Source organism: Anoplopoma fimbria, chromosome 15 (genome assembly GCF_027596085.1).
Source record: "Anoplopoma fimbria isolate UVic2021 breed Golden Eagle Sablefish chromosome 15, Afim_UVic_2022, whole genome shotgun sequence".
In the NCBI taxonomy this organism is placed as follows: Eukaryota; Metazoa; Chordata; class Actinopteri; order Perciformes; family Anoplopomatidae; genus Anoplopoma; species Anoplopoma fimbria.
In genome coordinates this window covers 15,967,322-15,988,573 of record NC_072463.1, presented here as the reverse complement: position 1 = coordinate 15,988,573, position 21,252 = coordinate 15,967,322, and the positions used below count along the sequence as shown (strand labels likewise).

The window sequence follows — 21,252 nt, the reverse complement described above, 5'->3', positions numbered from 1 at the left end:
AGGTCGATGTTATTATAATGTTATTCAGTTACATCTTGAATAGGTGGTTAGCTGCCAAATGGGCCTAATGGTGTGTATCTGATCGAACTCTCTCCTCTGTCCTGATTCTCCTGGACCTGTCAGCGGCGTTTGACACGGTGAACCACCAGATCCTCCTCTCCACCCTCGAGGGGATGGGCGTCTCAGGCTCTGCACTCTCCTTGTTTGCATCCTACCTGACAGGTCGATCCTACCAGGTGACATGGAGGGGGGCCGTGTCGGAACCACGCATGCTGACTACTGGGGTTCCACAAGGTTCAGTTCAGGGCAGTGAAAGGAACAGCTCCTTCCTAGCTCCAGGCCATGGTCAAGCCCTACACCCCCGCCCGACCACTTCGCTCTGCTGCCTCGGGGCGACTGGTTCCCCCGTTCCCCCGGTCACAGCTTTTTTCTGTCCTGGCCCCTCAGTGGTGGAATGAACTCCCCACTGACGTCAGGACAGCAGAGTCGCTGCCCATCTTTCGGCGCAGGCTGAAAACTCACCTCTTCATGAAGTACTACCCTGAGCCTTCCTCGTAGCACTTATTGTATTCGTATTAGTTTGTTGCACTTATTGTATTTGTATTAGTTTGTTGCACTTATTGTTTTCGTAGTAATTTGTTTCTGCACTATACTTTTGCTCTGGTTTATGCTTTTAGATGCTTGTTTAAGAAAGGAGATGCACTTATGAATTCTGGTGATTAGTAATTCTCTTGAATACCTATGTTGAATACACTTCCTGTAAGTCGCTTTGGATAAAAGCGTCTGCTAAATGACTGTAATGTAATCAAAATCTGAATTAATAAAACAATTGACTTGAGATGGGGGAACCGGAACTGCAAAATGCTGACTCATTCCCGCGTCACTCTTTGCTGCTTTCAATATATTGATGAAAACCTTTCTGCAGTTAAAGAAAAATATAGTGTTAATTTGGCAGACTCAGCTCCATTAACCTTGTCTAGTACCAACTTGGTTGATGGTCAGCCAAAATTGAGCTTGCCAGAAGAAATTGGAAAGTGGTTTGAGTCAGATGAATTTCAGCAATTTAATATAAAAAGAAATCCTGATTATGACTAACAACTACTGAGAAAACTATCCAGCATGTGGTGGCAGAAAAGGTATGGTATTAGTATTACACAACACACAACAGCCTTAACCTTGTTCTTTTATTCCATAGTTTTAATTTTTTTCTGCATGTTAACTGGCCTGTAGTCAATCTCTTCTTGTCTTCCTTTTGTTGTTCTCATTAGGGTTTTGTTTAATAAAATATAAGAAAACAATAAAGTAAAATGGAAGGGAGCAAATGTATTAAATATAGAGAAGACAACATGTTTCTCTATAAAGCGGACTGTCCTGAATTCAAATGTTCTGGATTCAAAATGACATGTAAATGTAGGGAAAATGGAAAATGGCACACCATTATCAACTCACCGTATTACACTGTCAAAACCATTTTCATCTCTGGAAGCAATGCATGTAGCATATCAACTAGATCGCTTCATTTTAGGATCACCAGTAAAGATGGATCATCCTAACAGCAAATACTAGGGTTGTTGGAGTGGGAAGAGGGAAAAAAAAGAATCGTATGCAAATCCGTGAATTAATTTAATGATGACACAGTCAGATCTGCTTTGTCAGGAAGGATTGTGATAAGACTTCATTGACTGTTGTCTTATTCTTTAATGAAATCTTCGTGACTACTTACAATGTTTTTGTTATGTCACTTTATCTGCACAATTCAAATTCAGCACACAGACTCATTCATTGTATTTCTTAAAAAAAAAAGCAAAAAGGCAATCCACAAGTTCAAAAGGTTCTGAGGCTATTGTAAAACACAGGCAGCGAAGAAACCGATAACTCATGTTTTAATAAATATGATTTTCGAAATCAAATCGCAAATATCCTGGAGGGTACCTCAGCCAATTCCTAGGCCATAAATTAACACAGAAGGCATAGAATACATGAATAATTCATCTGGCTGAGAATCATTTCTTAAAACACTAAACTCACATTATGCTACACAGTTGATCAAGGCAATATATCAGAACTTTAATTCAAATGGCTCATAATTGCTAACAATCAGTCTTTGAAATCATGCCGTGAATTTATTAAGACACAAAAAAGGGAAAGGCAGAACGTTTTTTCTTTTCTTTTCGTTTCAGCAAAGCAGAAACAAAGTATTCATTAATGGCCGTCTAGAGAATACACACGTGCATGCGTTGATGTAACAATAAAAACAAATCAAAGACAATACGACATCTGTTTCCATTGACTGTCCAATATGTAAAAAAAAAAAAGTGCAGGTGTCAGAAGCTCATGAGCACGTCTCGTTCCTGCATGCTGGTGTAGAAAGGCTTCCCGAACACGAACGAGTGTAGCCCCGCCCTCAGCTTCTCAGCGAAGGCCATGACGATGTTCAGGTCCCCCTCCACCGTCAGATCCAGGTCCGTCTTCAGGTTGCGCAGGGATTTAAAGGGCTTCTTCCCTTTTTGCCTGTGAAGAGCAGAGGGGAGAGACTGTGTGGTGTAAATGCTAACAACATACAATGCTCGGGGTCAGAGGATTTGCATTAGCATCTAGTTTGAGGCTGCAGCTGGTGCACAGGAGCGCCGATGCCACGATGAATTATGTATGCCGCTACTGAGCATAAACAATGTTGTTCGAGGCACCTGTGTAATAGCACGCCCTTTGACCTCAGGCTGTTAGCAGCACCATAACCAAGAGCTTTCATCCTCTCACGCGAGCACCTAAATAGTGGCTTTTTCTTGTGTAGTTAGTGTTTTCTCTGGAGTGAGATATGTTCAGACTCTAGCTATGAATTCAAAAATCACATCTCTGGGACCAATTTAAGTCAAATTTATACAAAAATGTGTTTTTCCATCATCACGGCAATATTAATCCTGAATTATTTAGTCGGGGGGGGAAAAAAAGAGAAAAAAAGGGGAATTAGAATTTATATAAATTAAAAAATGACTGCATATTGAATTTTTTATAAATAAAATAGAATTAAAATAATTGAAAAAAAATAATCATTTTTGTGAATATTAAGGCGTCATGGAGTTTTGAACCCCTGATTGAAATGTATCTTTAATTCCCTTCACTCTGTCTCCTCCAATTAAACAACAGATGACCTCCATGTTTCATATCTGAGGTGTTGGTTCTAAAGTAAAACAGCCGTCCTCTGTTTTCTTTTCTTCAAAAATGTTCAAAACATGTGTAACAGCTCTGCAGAGTTGAGGGCAACTGAAGAGTTGGGTGATAATTCTCTGTAGGTTCATCCCCCTCCACATTACACATTTGATATGTTGTAACCATAAAAATATTCATCAGTGCAGCTTCAAAATTTGTAATATGGTGCCACAGTATGGATGTACAGTTTTGAAACACCATGTGACAGAAACTAATGGAGCCATAGTGTGTGGGATTTTTAGGTGCGTTTGTTTTGTTTGCATTTACCGATGCAACTATTCAGCCACTTTTAGTAACCCCAGTGTAAAATGTACTGCCCTGTTAGAATACCTTCACTTTGAGTGACAATGGTCTCAAAATTTGAAGTAAGAAGCGCCAGGACCAAAAGTTACTCCTTACATACTTTTGATGCATTTGCTCAAGTTCCCTCATTCTTTCATTTACAGGAAAAAAAGCCAAATCATGTCTAAGTAGGAAAACTAATCGGGGAGCGACTGCTGTCCTGAAGGAGTGGGGAGGTCAGTCCACTCCTTTAGGAGCACAGAAGGAGATGAGTCAGGCCCAGATGGAGCGATGACCAGGTCGCCACGGGGACAACAGAGTGGAGAGAATCTCGAAATAAACTGAAGACACGGCGGGCTGCAAGTATCTCAAATAAATAGTTGGGGCTTAAAAGGAGAGTTTGGATGTTTTTTGACTGGGGTTGTATGAGGTACTTTTCCATAGTCAGTGTATTAACTTCAGGGCACACCTCCAGTTTGGAGAAACAGACAGGAGTTACAGCACGGAAGCAACGCAATTTACTGCTCTGGAGGGTTGACAGCATTAGGATATATTCAACGCTTTAACTTATGTTCAAACAGCTCTTTCCGACGGGGAACTGAAGTCTTTACATATGCTCTCTTCAAAGCCACCAGACCTCTTTGACGTTTTTTAATATTGTTTCAAATTGTTCTGTTTGTCCCATCTCAGGGGGCGTGCCAACCGCCATCTACTGGAGGTAATATATCAATATGGATAAGTACCTCATACAACCTCACTTTAAAAAATTACTAACTACCTTTAAGGTTATTTTAGAGCCGTGCCAGAAAGTGGTTTCTGCAACCGTGATGGGACTGGAGCGTGACTAGATAAGATTATTTGCACAAAGTCTCGAGAGAAGAAATGTAAAGCTATAATACTGGTTTCTCTATTGTTTTATCACGTGAAACAACAACTGCCTAAATGAGAAAAGCATTAAAGCAAAGCCACCGGGTCACCTTGACACCTGGCATGCCGTCTCATTTCTTCGCCTCAGCGGGGGAGGAGACAAGAGGAGCGAGCATTTTTTTGTCAGTGATCGAATGACGATCGTAAAAACATAATTTAGAGCTCTGATGATGATGGCATGTGCTCTGCATCATTTTCCCTGATCGGCACGTTTTTTCCCCACCACACACGTGCTGTGTAGATGGAGGAAGCTGTCATGACGATTCATCGCCTCGCTTGGCTCGACATGCGGCCGCCTGGTCACAGCTTCTCCCCAACACCAATCACCATCATAAACCAGTCCTGTGAGTCTGACTCACCGTCAAACAGGCTACATTTTGTTCACGTCATTTAAGGTATCTTTTGGTTTACACAAGCTTGGAATTGATTTACATTATTGAAAAATCTGCTGATTATTTGTTGAGCCTATAAAATGTGAAAACTGCCAATCAGAAGTTTCCAAAGCCCCCAGGAACAACTGCACATTGCTAGTGTTTTAGTCTAATATTATAGTTGTTTTATATATACGAGGGCCCTCAAACATCAAAGGTCTGAAATGTCTCAAATGCCTTCAGCTTTTTTCCATTACTATAAAATTTGTCTTGCATAGACAGACTATAGCCATCTCCAGAGCGCTGTGAATAATAAAGCTCTGGCTTGTTTTCTTTTTTTTTAAAAACCAATCACTATCGTCGTGGGCGGGGCAAAGCACAGGAAGAAGCAACAGTGCACTTGCAAAATATATGATGCAGCTAGCAGAAGAGGAGGAGAACACCACGTGAAATAGGCAGTCGAAAGCACATCTGGTGAGTCAGACTAGCATCAGATCTGTTGGGGAAAAAATGGAAGAAATGGAGGAAGGTAACATCAAGGTGCCTCCTCTGACCTCACCCCTGGTATTGTGTGATATTATCTGTGTTGATCACACCTGGTTTTATTATTGAATTATTCTTCACTATTGTCGACTTGAGAATTTAAGCATTTTTTGTGTGTATGTATGATCTATGTCCAATGCGTGCATGTGGATTGGGATGCTGGCAAGGGTATTGGAGCCCAAAACAAATTTCCCTGCAGGACATTAAAGTATATCTTATCTTATCTTATCTTATCTTATCTTATCTTTCACAATCAGACAAAGTGCGTCATAACTTTTGCGTGTGAGAACATGGCTGCTACTCTAGTGTTACAGAGAAACAGACGGGGATCGTAAATGAAGATTGCCTGTTGCTATGGCTACTATTAAAATAAGTCATAATAATGATCATGAATGTAGATTGCCTGTTGCTATTGGTTACTATTAAAAAAAAAATGTAATTTCTACATCTTTCCAGCCTCATATAGGTGTTGCCAGCTCAGCAACACTGTAACAGAACAAGGTGAAGTGATTCCAATCAGTGCAGGGAGCTTCACCAGTGGAAACATGTAATTTAATCATGACCTTTGCTATGCACCGGTTGGTATCGTAAACAAACAGTGTCTAGATATCATTGGACTCAATCCAAACACTAAGCAGCTCAGGTTTCTCAGCTACTGTGTTTGTGCATATCCATAAAGTCAACCGCAGTAGTGTTTGTGAGGCATCTCAGTCATTCCTGTCCGCTTGGTCAGAGCAGGGTGAAGGATGACTCACCTGATCTTATGACTATTTCTTCTCTACTGCTCAGAAGAATAGTGCCTGTGTTCTTTGTACTACTTGTTCTGCAGAGAGTCGGATCATATATTCAACTCTTTCTTCCCTGCATCCACAACGTTGTTTTGGTTTTGAACTCCTCCTGCAGGCCCACCGTACGTCTACCTAGTGCTGTTTGAAACTGGTTTAAACTGGACCCTCACCCGGGACTCACAACTGTTTCTCAATTGGAGTCCATGTCGCCAGTTCCCTATCGTTTCGTGTTCGGTCAATTGTCCCCCTCAGCTTGCCGTACCTTCACCTCTGCACTACAAAACCCTGGGGATAACAATACCAGATGCAAAAAAAAAAAAAAAAAAAAGTACTGGCAGTGATTTTGACTCCAAACTTGTGAAAGTGTGATACAAAGCTTTAGGGTGTTTCCCGTCAGTGTCGCCGTCAGAGCAAGGTCAGCGGCTACGGTGCAAAAAGTCGATTACAAAAACAATGGCGGGCATGTAAGTGAATTAGCAGCTCCGCTATTTAGATTTGGGGATTATTTTGTTTCCTCTGTTGAGCAGGGGGGGGGTGTTAGTGAAGTGGTCTTTTGCCAAACAATCATCCTTTTTTGCTATTTGGATTAAAGTCTTAGCGGCGACAGCTCTTACGTTTCGTCCTCGATGTACTTGAGCAGCGTGAGGGCCTTCCTGTGGAGCAGCAGCAGGAACTGGGCCAGGTAGGTGCTCCGCAGGGACAGGCCGGGCTTCAGCATGAACACCTGGGTACGACACAGGACGTCAATTAGTAGTCCAGGCTACGGCTCTGCTGCAAAAAGGCCTGGAATAAAAACCCATAATGTCCCTCATTTGTGCTAACCTTGAGAGGGGAACATAGTGCTGCTGTCTTGAGAAAAACTTGCAACTCTTGGAACGCTTGCATACGAGCGGCTGATGGGTTGAGACCCTTGGGAATAAATTCTACGGTCTTATATCTGTGGGCTCTGGAGACCGTATCAGTGAGGTTTGGGGGAGCATCATTCAAGTATTTGCTGCAGCCTGATATAAGGACCGGTCTGTGATCAATAGCATCGTACCGCAGACAAAATACGAGAATAGCTTCACAATATTATACACAGAAGTGAAGAAAACAAGGTTAGTCATAGACGGCAGTAATATATCTACTACTTCTACTTATTGATATGACAGTCAGTCTCAATAAGCTGGTTGAGTCCTCACTCAGAGCTAATAAACTGCTTTATTTGAAAGCAGAGAAGCTTGTGATTCTTTCTGAGGAATCCATTTCAGAACATAATAACGCTGCAAAAACTATTTGAAGCAGAAGTGGATACAAAACAGAGTATATAAAGAGAACAGGCAACAAAATAACTTAACATTGCCACCATGTTCTTGCCTGAGTAAATTTGGTTCACTATCACTTTAACTAAGTCTGACTTTATAAGGGGGAGCTACAAAAAGGTTCATCACCCGACCAAAAAGGGAACGAGAACAGTTTTATTTTGTGACATTTTTAGGCTTGATTAATAAGAAGCAGGTGCCTGTGAAAGGGTTTAACAATCAGAGATATGTGACATCTAATTTCACTCAACTTGGAGTGGAAGAGCAGGTTTTATCCACATTCAAGTCGTGCACTTCAGCCTCTTCTGGCCGATAAAAAGGATTTTCACCTGCCGAAACTTTTTTTCCAAAGATGAAAAAAGGAACTCCATAAATTGTTCTTTTCCGATGTTAGTAAGTCATAAGCACAGAAAAGGAAAAAATCTGATCAGACTTCAAAAATTGATGACCTGATTTTTTTCCTCACTTTCCTCTCAGGGCTTCCTCAAAAAGCTAGATTATTTGTTAGTTTTTAATATCATTTCCACTATTATTATTTATGTTAGAGAGTAGATTTAAGCAATTTTTTTTAACTTTTTTTATTCCTAACTAACGTATCCCTATTGGGGGTTGAAAAAAGATATGAGCAACAAAACCTGCTGTTTGATTTAAATGGTAAATATGGCTTTTATCAATAGTGCTTTACAATTTCTCTCACATTTTTCTTGATGGTAATGAGAATAATGGATGCTGTTACATCATCTATTATGTTCCTATGTTACTGTTTTTGTCAATATGTTTCAGTTTTCTTTTTCTTGTCTTGTTTCTTCTGATTCAGTTAAGCATTTTTTTTTTATTGAATTGATTAATAATATGGAAGAAAGGTGCTGCTGTAGTCTTACCTCATCTATAAAAGACTTCACCAAAGTGTCTTTATGCATGACGTCTTGAAATATATTCCTAAAAAAAAAAAAAAAAAAAAAAAAAAAAAAGGCATTGTGGTTATGATAAGGCATAAGCATTTTTAAATAGGACGTAAAAACTTCAAATTAAATAGTGCATTACACGAAACAAAAGTTATTGTGTGCGCACGACTCACAGGTCAGGCGTGAAGGTCTCGTCAGTGTGAATGACCGTGTCGGGGGGGATGTCCTCCTCGCTGTCCGTCTTCCACAGGGCGCTCAGCTCGGACCGCATGTAGCGCCGCTGGTTGTAGGTGTGCTCGTGGCACGGCGGCATCTGCTTCACCGTGTTGATGTCCACGTCGATGTGCGTGGTCGGGTACGGGGAGTAGAGCACCTGGCGGAAGGGCAGGACGAAGCTGCCTGTGGAGTCCTGGGAATTCAAAAAAAAAAAAAAAAAAGAAAAAAGGATGGGATACATATTGAATACCTGTCAACCCTCAGGTGATCCTACAAGCAGGTTTATATTAATGTGCTAAGTGTGTAGGAAATCTGCTCCCTCCACACAAACATGACTTTCTAGAGGAAACAACAACAACAATAGGAAACTTTATCAGAGCTTCTTTTGAACGTATCTGCCATGGATGTATACACATAGGGATGGTAAAGCTACCCTGATGTTCTTTCTTTGTTCATGTATTGTGTTGTTTTTTTTTTTTTTTACATGCAGGCCAGAAAAACTAATAAATAATTTCAACTTTGTGCGAGCACACGGCTTCCAATTTCCTCTCTTGTTGTTTCTCTCTGGGCCGGTTTCTCTTGTTCCCCGCTGCATCCTATGTGGAAATCTATAAGACGATCCCACAGGAGCTCCACATCACAGCCGAGATGTGCACCGTACTGACTCTTAATGACTGAACTAACAAGCACCAGCAGGTTGTCTGCCGCCGCCTCTTATACTGTTCCTGTGGACATAAAGAGCCACCCGCCTGCGTGACACTAAGCCCTCATGCCTGGCACAACAGCAGTAAATAATAAGTGATGGTTATGTTGAAAACTGTGAGACGAAGAACAAAAATAATCACTTATAACGCTTGCTTACCCATAACGTGAACATTGGATAATAAAATAAATAAATAAAGAATGAAGACGACATAAAAAGCGACATGCATTCAAACAGATCTGAATCAAACGCAGTGCAGTAATAAAAAGATGTTATTGCAACTATTTCGAGTGAGAAAAAAAAAAAAAGAAGAAAAGAATTGAGGTCATCACAACATCAAACGAGCAGGGAGAAGAGAACAATAACCAGGCTCGTATTCAAATAGCATTAGAGCTGTATAATGAGAGGGAACTGGTGGCTACCTTGAGCAGACCCTGAACAAACAGGCCCGTGTCATATTTAAAAGAAGAGTCAGCCTTGCAGAGGCGGGAGCACTTCCTCTCAGCCGGGGTGAGGAAGAGGCAGAGAGTCCGCACAATCTGCAGAAAAAGAAAGCAGACAACACAACACTTTCAAATATTGGGTTTAATTTGCCTTCAAGTGAAGGAAAACAGCTTAAATTTGACATCATTGCAACTATTTTCCATTAGAAGACGTGTGCAAACTTATGCAACCATGCCGTATTAGGTTTCCTATTTAAACATGGACAGAAAATAGATTGCTTTTTGTTTTCACCTTGATCCTCCTGCTTAAAAAACGTGGTGGATTTATGCACACTGCCAGCACATTTATTCAAGGAGCTACATCTCAGCACAAATCTGACTAAAGAAGCCACATTTTGGTTATAGAACCTAATGTGTCATTGAGGCTTGAGGCTTGTTGTTAGACACAAATAAAAAGTCTTGATTTAGTTGGTGCTCAGTTCTAGCCTCAAGTCAATAAAACTACAAATTAAGGCGGTGAATCCCTTTAATATTCATTGGGCAAACTGTTAGCGGCTGTTTTCTGCTGTAGATCTATTAAACAAACAGTGTATGCAATATCAGTTTTCTTTGTCGGCTCGGCAGGTCCAGATTTTCTCCGTTTGATTCCAATATCTGCCCACTTGCAGAAGCTAATAAGCTTTCTCATGTTTGGAAACCGTTGCAGGCATAACCGAGCTGCCAATCCTAGGCAACATTTTCAAAATACGGGCTCAAGCAGCAACAGAGAGTGAAAAAGCGCATGAGGGGCTCATTAAACTCAAAAACAACACACTTCAAAACATTCTAAATTATGTAGATGCATTACGAATATGTTTGTGTGCGGCCACTAATACTGAGCATTTACCTTATTTACTTTCTCCGGGTTGCTTCCAACCACTATCGAACAGCCGCAAGTCTGCAGATGAGAGCTGATGGCCCTGAACCACAGAGACAGAGACATGCAAATTACAACCAATTAGCTTCATTAGCATTGCGCTAATCGTCAATGACAGCTTTTGGGAATAATGATTGAAGCAGAGGAAGGAGGAGGACATGAGGCTTTAGATGGAGGGGCCAGTGGAGAGTGACATCTGCCTGGTAATCATTGAATTTACATTTTTACTTATGTTGTGGTTCATTTTCTGACCTTTTCAATATATTCTTATGTAAGTAGTTAGTTTTATGACCTTCTGTCCTTATTTTTTGTATTTAGTTGTTAGTTGGTTTTAAGCTTTAAGCTTAGATTAGCTCTAACATACAGCTAGTCTGTACGGAAGCACTGAGAGGAGAGTGGAGAAAAAAAAAATTCTAAGAAAAGAAGTTCTGCCAGGAAAGCCTATTAAAGTTCCTTAGATTTTTTTTTTTTTTTTTTAAATCTGTGAAACAGGTGGGAAAAAGATATATGCGTATGAATTTCGTTCTGATCAGGATCATTTTTCGAAGTGTTTGTGTTGCAACACTAATTTCGGCCACAAGACGCTGAGATGCATCACTTCACCATGTTCTAAATAGGACTAAAAGCGTTCATGTTTTCATCCAGCAATTTTTTTTTAACACAAATTACAGATATTGCGTGTTAGCCTGTAATAAATTTTGATTAGAAATGGATTTGAATATGTGCTAATCTGCCATTGGGTATAACATGAATACTTTACGCTCTATTTAGAACATGGGGTAGTGGTGCAATTCAGCCTCTTGTGGCTGAAATGAGTATTACACAAACAAAATCACTTGCCAAAAAATTGTATTTAATTTTTTAGTTTATCATGCTACACAGATGAAGAAAAATGTAAGGAATTTAGATCAATTATCCTGGAAAAATCTGTTTTCACCAGTTCTAAAGTCACAAACACAGGAGAGAAAACTTAAATCACCAGAGTTTCTTCTTTTCTTACTTCCCTCTCAGGGCTTCCGTAACTCTGCAATTCTCCTATTAAAAAGCTCCATCAGCTATAAATATCCTTAAGATTCAAGTAAATAAATTACAGTGCACAGATGCTTTGTCATCACCACAGGATGCTGAGATAATCCTTTTAAAGTCTGGAGCAATTGGGCGCTTTACTGCCGGTATGGACTTTCCGGACTCTCATCACTAACAGTGATTTTAGCTTTCGTCCTTTCTCAGGAGGAAACTTCGGCTAAGTGGCGAGCCATTAGTCATCATCGGAAGGTTGATAGGTGTTAAATGGGCATTGTTCATCATCTGTCTTCCATTTGCCTGTGCAGGAGAGTGCTTACTTGTGGAGGAAATCCTCGTGGCAGCTGTCCCCGATGTCATCATCATTTAGCACGGTGTCTTTTATCTACTCAGCGGGGGACAAATTAGTCATTTTTAAAACCGGTCTCAACAAAGACAAAAGTGCTGATGGGCACATTTGCAGGCATCGCGATGAAAATGTAAATACAAGAGCACCATTCTGAAACAATGTAGGAAACAGCAAGATGAATTCCAGGGAGCTTCTTTTGTCGCATTAGCATATTAGAAGGAAGCAAGTGTGTTGAATCACACTGGGTGGTAATCTAGGCAGGGAGCCTGGGTAATTTAATCCTCTTTGAAATATAAACTATTTGAACAATTGAAACAATTGAAAAGTTGGTAAAATAGTTTGTTTTCCCTCCCCCAGAAAAAAAATCATATGTGATTGTTTTCAATAACGATATCCACTCCTTTACTGTCAATACCTCAAACCATGACGCTTTGATGATAAGCTATTAACTCTGCCATTGACAAGAAAATGATTCACACTCATTTCCAAAAGCTTTAAATTCCTGAACAATCATTACGGTTCCTTTTGTCGATCACTGGAAGTTCTGAAGAATGAGTGGTAATGTGCGTGTGCTGCTCACATCTATGTCTTCCGGCACACTGTGCGACTTCATGGAGGCCAACAGCTCCATGATGGGGACAATCTCACAGCTCAGCACCGAGATGATGTTGTAGCCCTGAAGTCGAGGGAAGTGGAAACAGTCAACTGAAGAACTGCACAAACACTAGAGCCGGGTTGACTTGAGTGGAGTGAAGATTTAAGGATTCAAACGGCATGTTCTGCATTTCACTAAAGAGATGGAGGCCTCAATCTCACAACTGAAAAAAACACAACTGATACTGTGGTGTTACCGCTGAATTCTGCACGGTGATTTACAGGGGATGGACAAAATAAAAGCCATTAGAGCTAGACTGATAAATCAGCTGGATCGATATACAAAGTTATACATGGTTTGTCTTCCAGAGACCGCTGACGAGATTCAAAGTAAAATGTCCCTCTCAGTACATTTATTGGTAACAATTAGTTTAAGAAAAACTGTGAGGGCTCCATGTTTTTGGATTTTTTTTTTTTAACTCATATATTATGTTATCAGTATTGGTTGAAAAAAAAAAGGTAATTAAGCAACTATTATAAAAACTCCGAAAAATGTTAGGTTAAAGGTACGTTCGGTTGTTTGAAATGGTTCAATACACACAGCTGTACAAGAAATTTGCCTGAAAAAAAAAAATCAGTGTAAAAATCTAGGAAAAATAATGATCTGGATTGGGTAATGCCAAAGAATAAGTAACAACATCATTGTTCTGACCAGACACAATGCCAGCTGTACTTGACAGGGTTTGACACTCGATGGTACAGATACAGACGGACACATTATGGTCAGTGCCAAAAAGGAACTGAGGATCAATATCCAGCCATAAGGCCAGTGAGCAGTACTTGGCAGCAACGAGGACTCTGCTATATATATATATATATATATATATATATATATATATATATATATATATATATATATATATATATAGTTTTCAAAGCAACACAAGATGAGTAACAGAGTACTAAAAGGCAGAACTGTGGGTGCATCAGGCAAAATAAAAAACCCTAGTTAAATATTTATTATGACAGGGGGAACATTCTGACAAGAGGAACACCGTCCAAAAAGGTGAAACTAAGTGAGTATCAGGGATATGAACACTACTGGATGACGTTCAGCCTCGTAGGCCCACTTTTAACAGCAGCGTCTGAAACGGTGATGTATTTTTAGTGTTGTGCGTCGTGTTATTTTGTCTCCCCCTATTATTACCCCCTCACTAGCTTTCTCTGTAGGAGCTCTCAGACCTAATTAGCTAATTTAGCCCTTTGTGTTGGGAGGCTGCAACTTTATTATCCTGGCAATGTTGTTGCAATCCCAAATGGGTAAAACAGGGGTGATAGATTACTTAATATCCATTTCAAATCAGGAACTAAGGATAGATCAGGTCTTAAAGTAGGTTTATGGGTATAAAGGGTAATCATTTGCCTTCTCTCGTGACCAGCAGTGAGAAGTAAAGGGAACAGCAGGGTACCTTCTGCATCCAAATGCGTCCCTTGCGGATGACATGCTTTAGCCTCTCCACGCAGATGGTGTGCAGAGGCAAGTAGAAGGCCAGCTCGGTCTGTGGGAGGATAATGGACAAGGCGCACGTGTTCTTGTCCCCCTTCAGCTCGCCGTCGAAGATGAGAGACACGATGATGACGCCCTTTTCTGCCAGCACAAAGAACTTCACATCCACGGCGCCGCACTCAGCGCTGCGCAGAATCTCCCCGTTGAGTGTGTGATTGGCCAAAAACGTGACCTCTCCGTCGCTGAGGAACATCACTTGATCTCCCTTCGGCGTCCAGATGTGGCGCACCCGAGGACCCAGGATGTTGTCCCAGTAGGCGAAGGTGGCAGCCAGCAGCGGGCATTCTCCCTCTACTGCTACCTCGGACTTTGCCACGGCTGGTGACTGGGGTGGACAGCCAGAGGACATCGGAGTGGGCCTGGAAATGTCACCGTCTCCCCCAAGTGGAACCAGCAAATGATAAAGAAACCTACAGGAAACGACAGTTATCAATTCTTGGTAAAAGAGTAGTTTCTACTTCTGTTCCAAATGTCTCTAAAGCAACACATCTGGGTTGACACCAATGATCAGGAGTTTTCAGCTCACTTATAGAAACAATCCAATAAACACAAGGCTTCAAGCGGAAATGAAAGTAAATGGTTTCGGGATGTTCAAGTCAGCTGATACTTCATGAACAAACGCAACAGCAACTTCTCTTTTTCTCTCAATGTTGTGCTTAAAAAAACATGGAAATCTGAGAGTTTGTGCAATACAATAGTTATAATAGTTTCTGTTACTGTGGATTCTTTACTGTTTTTTTATTGCTCAATTGCTTATTTATAATCATAATTACTTATTTTATATCTTGTTTTTTTTTACTATGTCTCTTGTTTGCACTATATCTATGCTGCTGTAATCCTGTAAAATAATAAAGGATTATCTTATTTTATCTGATCTTATCTGATCTTATCTGATCTTAAGAACAAAGGTCTCACCAGACTCTTTTAAAATATATTGCCTTTTCATGCTTAATTGATTTGTTTGCAAAATATACACTTGTAAAATATATACCCAAAAGCCTATAGCAGCCTTTATACATGTCTGAGATATTCTGCATTCATGCTTTAATACATCTGCTCTGGTGAACCCCACACTAGCTCTCTAACTAGCCTCAGCCACACTAACACATAACATCGCGATAACTTACTTCTTCTCCGGCTTTTTTGTGTTAAAACCACCCCGCAGCGTTTCTACAGGACGAGATCTAGATGTTGCTCTCGTGTCACCATTGCACGTCTTCTGTTACTGCTGTAGCATGTAGCTCGACGCTTGTATGCTGACCAGCCAGCTGCAGTGTTGTTGTCTTCAACAACACTTCCTGGTACGTCAGCGCTACGTCATCAGATGATAGTGACGCACAGCGACCTCTAGCGAACGAAGCGCGGCGGTGGACGGCGAGTCAATGATGTCATTTGTAGTCCAGGCGAGCACCTGCAGGGAAATGAGTTATTTGAAATAATTAACTCGGAGCCTGTTTCACAAGAATGACACTTTGTGTTTGCCTTTTAATGTCCTCCTCTGAGGGTGCTGTGAGCAACCCACTTCAGTCCTTTTTTCTTTTTTTTTACCACTTTTCCTCCCTTCAACTACACCGCTTTATATTACATTCATGACACCTCCCATGAGTACCTGGCTGCAGACCTCCTCCAGGTACTCCAGGGGAACCTTACCTGTGTCAACAGATGTTAACATGATTGTGTTGTTTTTTTTTCCTTTGAGGATATATGTGATATATTCCAATTTCACAGGGATTTTAAACCGCCCTCTAGTCCTCTTTTATCATAAGCAACATGAGGAATAAGATAAAATAAGATAAGATAATCCTTTATTAGTCCCGCAGCGGGGACATTTACAGGATTACAGCAGCATAGAGGATAGTGCAAAACAAGAGACATAGTAAAAGATAAAAACAAGATCAAAATAAGTATTATAAATAAGAAAATGAGCAATAAAAAACGGTAAAGAATGCACAAAACTGAAATATTATATATACATATATACAGACAGAATAACTATTATTGCACAGTGCATTTGTGTTGTATTGCACAGGTTTTTAGTGTCATGTCGTGGTCTACCGGGAGCAGAGCTGGTTGTGCAGCCTGACAGCAGCAGGAAGGAAGGACCTGCGGTACCTCTCCTTCACACACCGGGGGTGAAGCAGCCTCTTGACTAGTTTGTTTAGTCAGTAATGTATCTTTTCAAACATCCACAGAGCATGTGAAGATAAGCTGTGGGTGAAAGTGTGCACAACCCTAAACCGTTACCCAGTGAGCCCCTCCCATCATGGTTGAATAACTGTACCATCAACACCTTCACACCTATTCTCAGCGCTGTTTATTTGTCTAAACACTTGAGCTTACACCAATTCACAATATTTTATCCTAATAGTCTCAGTAAGACACTAATGGGATGGCTGCCGCTGTTGGCTCTAAATGGCACATCAGAGTGAATGCTCCTGCAAGCAGTGAGCCCTAACACTCTCAATTCCACAGAGAGTTGAACAATTGTATACTCAGCTGTAATGCAATCTAAGACACATTTGGTGGTGTCCTGTCATTTTGGGAAATTTGCCTATTTGCTTCCTTGCCTGGCAACCTCACAATGAGGACAAGAGTTTACCAAGTCACAGCTCCCGCCAAAGAAATAGTCCCGTACATTAGCCCTTTAAAAAAAAACTTATATTGACAGCTTTAACATCCGAATATGGTGTAAATATACATGTTTAACGTTACATAAGAACAAAAACGACTCGTTATTACGTCAAAACTAAGTGAAAATCTAGAAAAAATAGCTTAATAACAGTATTAGTAAAAAAAGTAATGCAACAAATAACTTTGGTATTTAGCTAACCAGTCAATAATTAGTAGCAGGAAAACTCAAGCTCGCTAACTAGCGTTAGACAAACTCACACTGACAAAGCTCAGTAATGACATCGCCATTACTTACTTGTTCTACAGCTAACTAGCTGCTAGCTGCATATTTAATGGACATACATGTGAGTGCTTACAATGTTCTCACCCAACTCTCAGCAAGAAAAAGAGAGAGTAGGCTAAGCAAACTATTCCTCTCAATACTTTTTATTACCATTTAATTGATATTGGTTGGGTATAAGCGCATGGTTATGAAGTGACTGTGTTGTCCTTCAGCTGAAATCTACTAATTACATCTAGACAGGATTTGACAGGATTGTTCAGCTGTTTCTGAATATTTAGGATTTATGGGAACTTTCTCTAAATCATACTGAATATTCTTTGACACATTCATATTTCTCCATCATATCTACCTGTGTTTATTTCCCCTCTTTCTTTCCCAAAGCTGACATTATTCCTTTTTCATTTTGTGTAAGTCTTTGCCAAACATTTTCAGGGTGTTCTCATCATTGCCCGCACTTCTCTCTATGGCTGGATTTCTATGAGCCACATCATGAAGAACATGAGACTTAGTCTTTTTTTTCCTACAGAGCTGCAGCAACAGCAAACCACGGACAATTTGTGGACGGTCAGCCAACAATTTAGCTTAAAAAAAGTTGGCTGCTGCTGAAATTTTCAAGGTCACTGACCGTCAAAAGCCACTCCAAATTGCGTGGCTACCCTCTGGCCACCCTGCTGATGTGATTGCATTCTGTGAACAGCACTGCAGCCTTGCTACTGCAACAGAGAAGAGCTGCTTCCCATTACTCTGTATTCCTCAGAGGCAAAAGGATCTATGGCAAATTTGTAGAACTATTTTAAAGCAACATGTAATTTAGCTCTCTTTTTTCCAGTAACTTCCACATGGTAGATTGTCTCCAAATCGAAGGTGTTAATAATAAGTCTTCTATTATCTCTGCCCTAATGAAAGTAAAAAGTGTTTGGTCTTCATTTTTAACCATAGTCACTCCAGATTAAAATGACTTCAGAGTACCTCATCACCTTGCTTTACATAAAAGTGCCTCAAGATCTTTTCCCTTCTTGTTATAAATCCTTTCATCTTCAAAAGCTTCAGTTCCTGGATCTCAATTTTGATTAATTGATTAAGCATTTGGCTTTTCATATCTCTTTCGAATTCTCACAAATGCCATTTTCTGAAAAATGATCTCGATTGTTTGGGTTGAGTATAAGATTACAATATATTTCTTTTTTTTTAAGTTTACATTCAGGTTATTACCACCTTATTGCCACCTGCCAACCATTTGCCGTACAGTTTGCTGGTATGACGGCGTCACATGGTAATAGGGTGGAAAAAATGAATAACGTATCAGGCCTTTTGTGGCTGCAGACCACCACAAAGATGCAATCAGACCCTCTAATCACCCGCAGTCAGAACAGACCCGACCAATAACCAACTTACTGGCAGTGTTAGCACACTGTAATGGTGTTACTTTGTTCCTCGCAGGTTTTCTCGCACCAGGACCGAGGCTTGGATAATCATGCATGTCGCCCACAATATCTGTGTCTTTAAAGTACCACTTTTGGACGTCTGTTACATCCCACCCGCTTCAGTGGGTGCTAACCACAGTCTTTTATTCACATATTTGATGTTGATCATTACACTAAATACTTACATGCACAAAACAACTCTCTGCCTACACAATATCTTTCTTGGAAATATAGGGAAATAGTTTCTTAATGTTGAAGTAAGACTTTCTCTCAGAACAGTGCTGTAGTTTTCTCCTACTACAGGCTTTTAAAGGAACAGAACATATTGGGTAATACACTTTGCTTTCTTGCCCAGAGTTAAATGAAAAGATGGATACCACGCTCATATTGGTTCATAGAATATGAAGCTGGAGACGTTAGCTTAGTGTTTCAAAAACCCGGCGTGCACATGTTGGCAACGAAAGTGGCGTACTGCCCCAGCCATCCAGAAGAGTTAGCAAGCTTTGAACATTGAATCAATACTGTCACCAGCATCAGAATGGCTGGTTGCTGCATGCTTGGCTGTCAGAATCGATATTACAACAGCGGACTCAAGTTCTAAAGAATTCCGACAGGATCACAACCGTTTCAGAGCAACATGGTGTTTCTGTTTAACGAGTGACCGTTTTAACTGTTGAATTTCAGCCAAATGCCAAGTGGTCACTCATAGTAACTTACCTAAAAGGTAGACGTAGAAAAGAAACACAGGCGAGTGTGTGGTTTGTGATTTGAACAGCTGTTGGCTCTAAAAGCAGTGGCTGAGAGCCACCAGTCAACACGGTCACTCCTTAATGAATCCAATGCTTCCCCTCTCAATGTAGACTCTTTTACATTAGGAATCTCTATTTTAAATTTGTATCACTTTCATCTGAGCTCATCATTCAACTTGGAGAGCAGTCTTTTCATGCAATGCTTTTTATCTATATGTGCCCCAAATGAGTGGGAGGTAAATCTGTCTGTGTTGCATATTTCCCATTCACAGTCCTTTTTATTTCCATTCACAAAGAGTCTACAAAAAAAAAAACCTCTGGTCATTTATCTAAACTTCAGTATCCCTGACTTCAAAGGATCCCTTTTTTTTGTCATGATAATCACTCGCAAAAGAAACGTTCTGTTTCACAGTTTCACACATAATTAGCTTCATAGATGTGAATCCAGCAGCTGCTATTGCTATGCGCTAATAGTCCATAAGAACTAGCCTGCACTAACTGTAGAGAGGGTGTAGGTTTTAACTGCATTTAAATATGAACAAACCACTGCATTGCTTATCATAACCATGTAGCGAACGGCTCTCCAGCAGATAACTTTTTTGCCATTTCAGTGGCGTGGCTCTATGGATGGCAATGTTGGTCTGTGGGTTGGTCGGTACATACTGAAATGTATCTAGACAACTTTTATCTGGATTGCCATGACATTTTGTAAAATCATTCATGGTCCCCAGAGGATGGAGCCCAATGACGTCTCACGTTTCCTATAGAGCCACCTTGAGGTTCCCACTTGTGGTTCTGAAAGAAATGTCTCGACAAATATTTGCCATGAAATGTGGTGCACACCTTCATGTCAACTTTATTTTTGTATTATTCCGTGACTTTAATTCAGATTTAGACATCAGATTTAGACATAGACATTTTTACATAGAAAATTCATAATATGTTATATTATATAATATAATAAATACACATTTCAGTCACGTCCCAAGATTTTCACTCAGTCCTGTAACCCTCACACATTTCCCCCTCCCAAAAATTTGGGAAATTACACAAGTCACATGACCAACAGGTAGTAGCGTCAGTTGAGTCTCGATGACCATGGGAAGACCGAAAGTAAATCCTCTTAGTCTGACTGCCAGTGAAAAATATCAAGGTAAAGTCCTGTTGCCTAAATCATTTCTTAGATGTTATTGTATATTTTGTAATAATAGTTACATTTCAATTTTATTTCGTCTGTTGTTAATTAAATTAAATTAAATTAAATTAAATTCAGTGTAGATACGTAAAGCCCAAAAATCAGAATTTGCCTTTGAGGGCAAATTACTGATATGTAATAGAATGTGATTGAAAGTACTTGTTGTTACTTTCAGTACTGTTAATCATATGAACCACCTTCACTTCGGAAATCTAGTAAAAAATAAATAAAATAGCCCGAGATTGACCACAACACATTTTGAAAAGAATAATTGTGTGTTATTAGATACAGTGCTGAAAATAACAATGAGGTTTAATTTTGAACTTGGAAATTTAAAAAAAAATCATCCTTTAAAATTCAAATAAATTAAGTCTTATTATTGTTCACTTACTTTGAAAGGCATACTAAGCAGGAACTGTCACTTACTGTTTTTAAACACAACACTAAAATCACCCCCTCACACCCAATCGATAATTGAGAGTAATTATTTTTGTATGAGTATATAGTTGTTAGGAAAATCCTTCATAATATACCTTTAAGGTTAGAATGTTAATTAATTACTTTTGATGAAGACAGTCAAGACACTTAATAGCGTCTCGCTAAGTCAATTCACATGGATCTCTAATGTGTTTGGCTCAGTAAATACCTCATGAATTGCTAATTCAATTTGGATTAAACACAATTCAATTTGGATTTTAAGTACAAAGCTACATTGGATGACTGAGCAGCGATCTCTGCTAAAAGCTCTGAGGTTGTGTGGAGTCTGTGGCTGTGTCTCTGTATCTGTGGCTCACTTCATTAGTGTCGGTGTGTTTTTTCTCAGGGAGACGTGATT

General features: G+C 40.0%; 1 protein-coding gene across 1 annotated transcript; it reads right to left on the bottom strand.

Moving 5' to 3' along the window:
- Positions 1-1,610: 1,610 nt before the first annotated feature.
- c9orf72 (C9orf72-SMCR8 complex subunit) lies at positions 1,611-15,441 on the bottom strand. The gene is made up of 10 exons (XM_054613888.1): positions 15,263-15,441; positions 14,038-14,545; positions 12,555-12,650; positions 11,946-12,010; positions 10,573-10,645; positions 9,666-9,782; positions 8,498-8,733; positions 8,301-8,358; positions 6,733-6,842; positions 1,611-2,511 (listed from the first exon to the last, which is right to left on the bottom strand). Exons 2-10 carry the CDS (start codon positions 14,482-14,484, stop codon positions 2,325-2,327), a joined length of 1,389 nt encoding a protein of 462 aa, XP_054469863.1. The 5' UTR covers positions 14,485-14,545; positions 15,263-15,441; the 3' UTR covers positions 1,611-2,324.
- Positions 15,442-21,252: the final 5,811 nt, after the last annotated feature.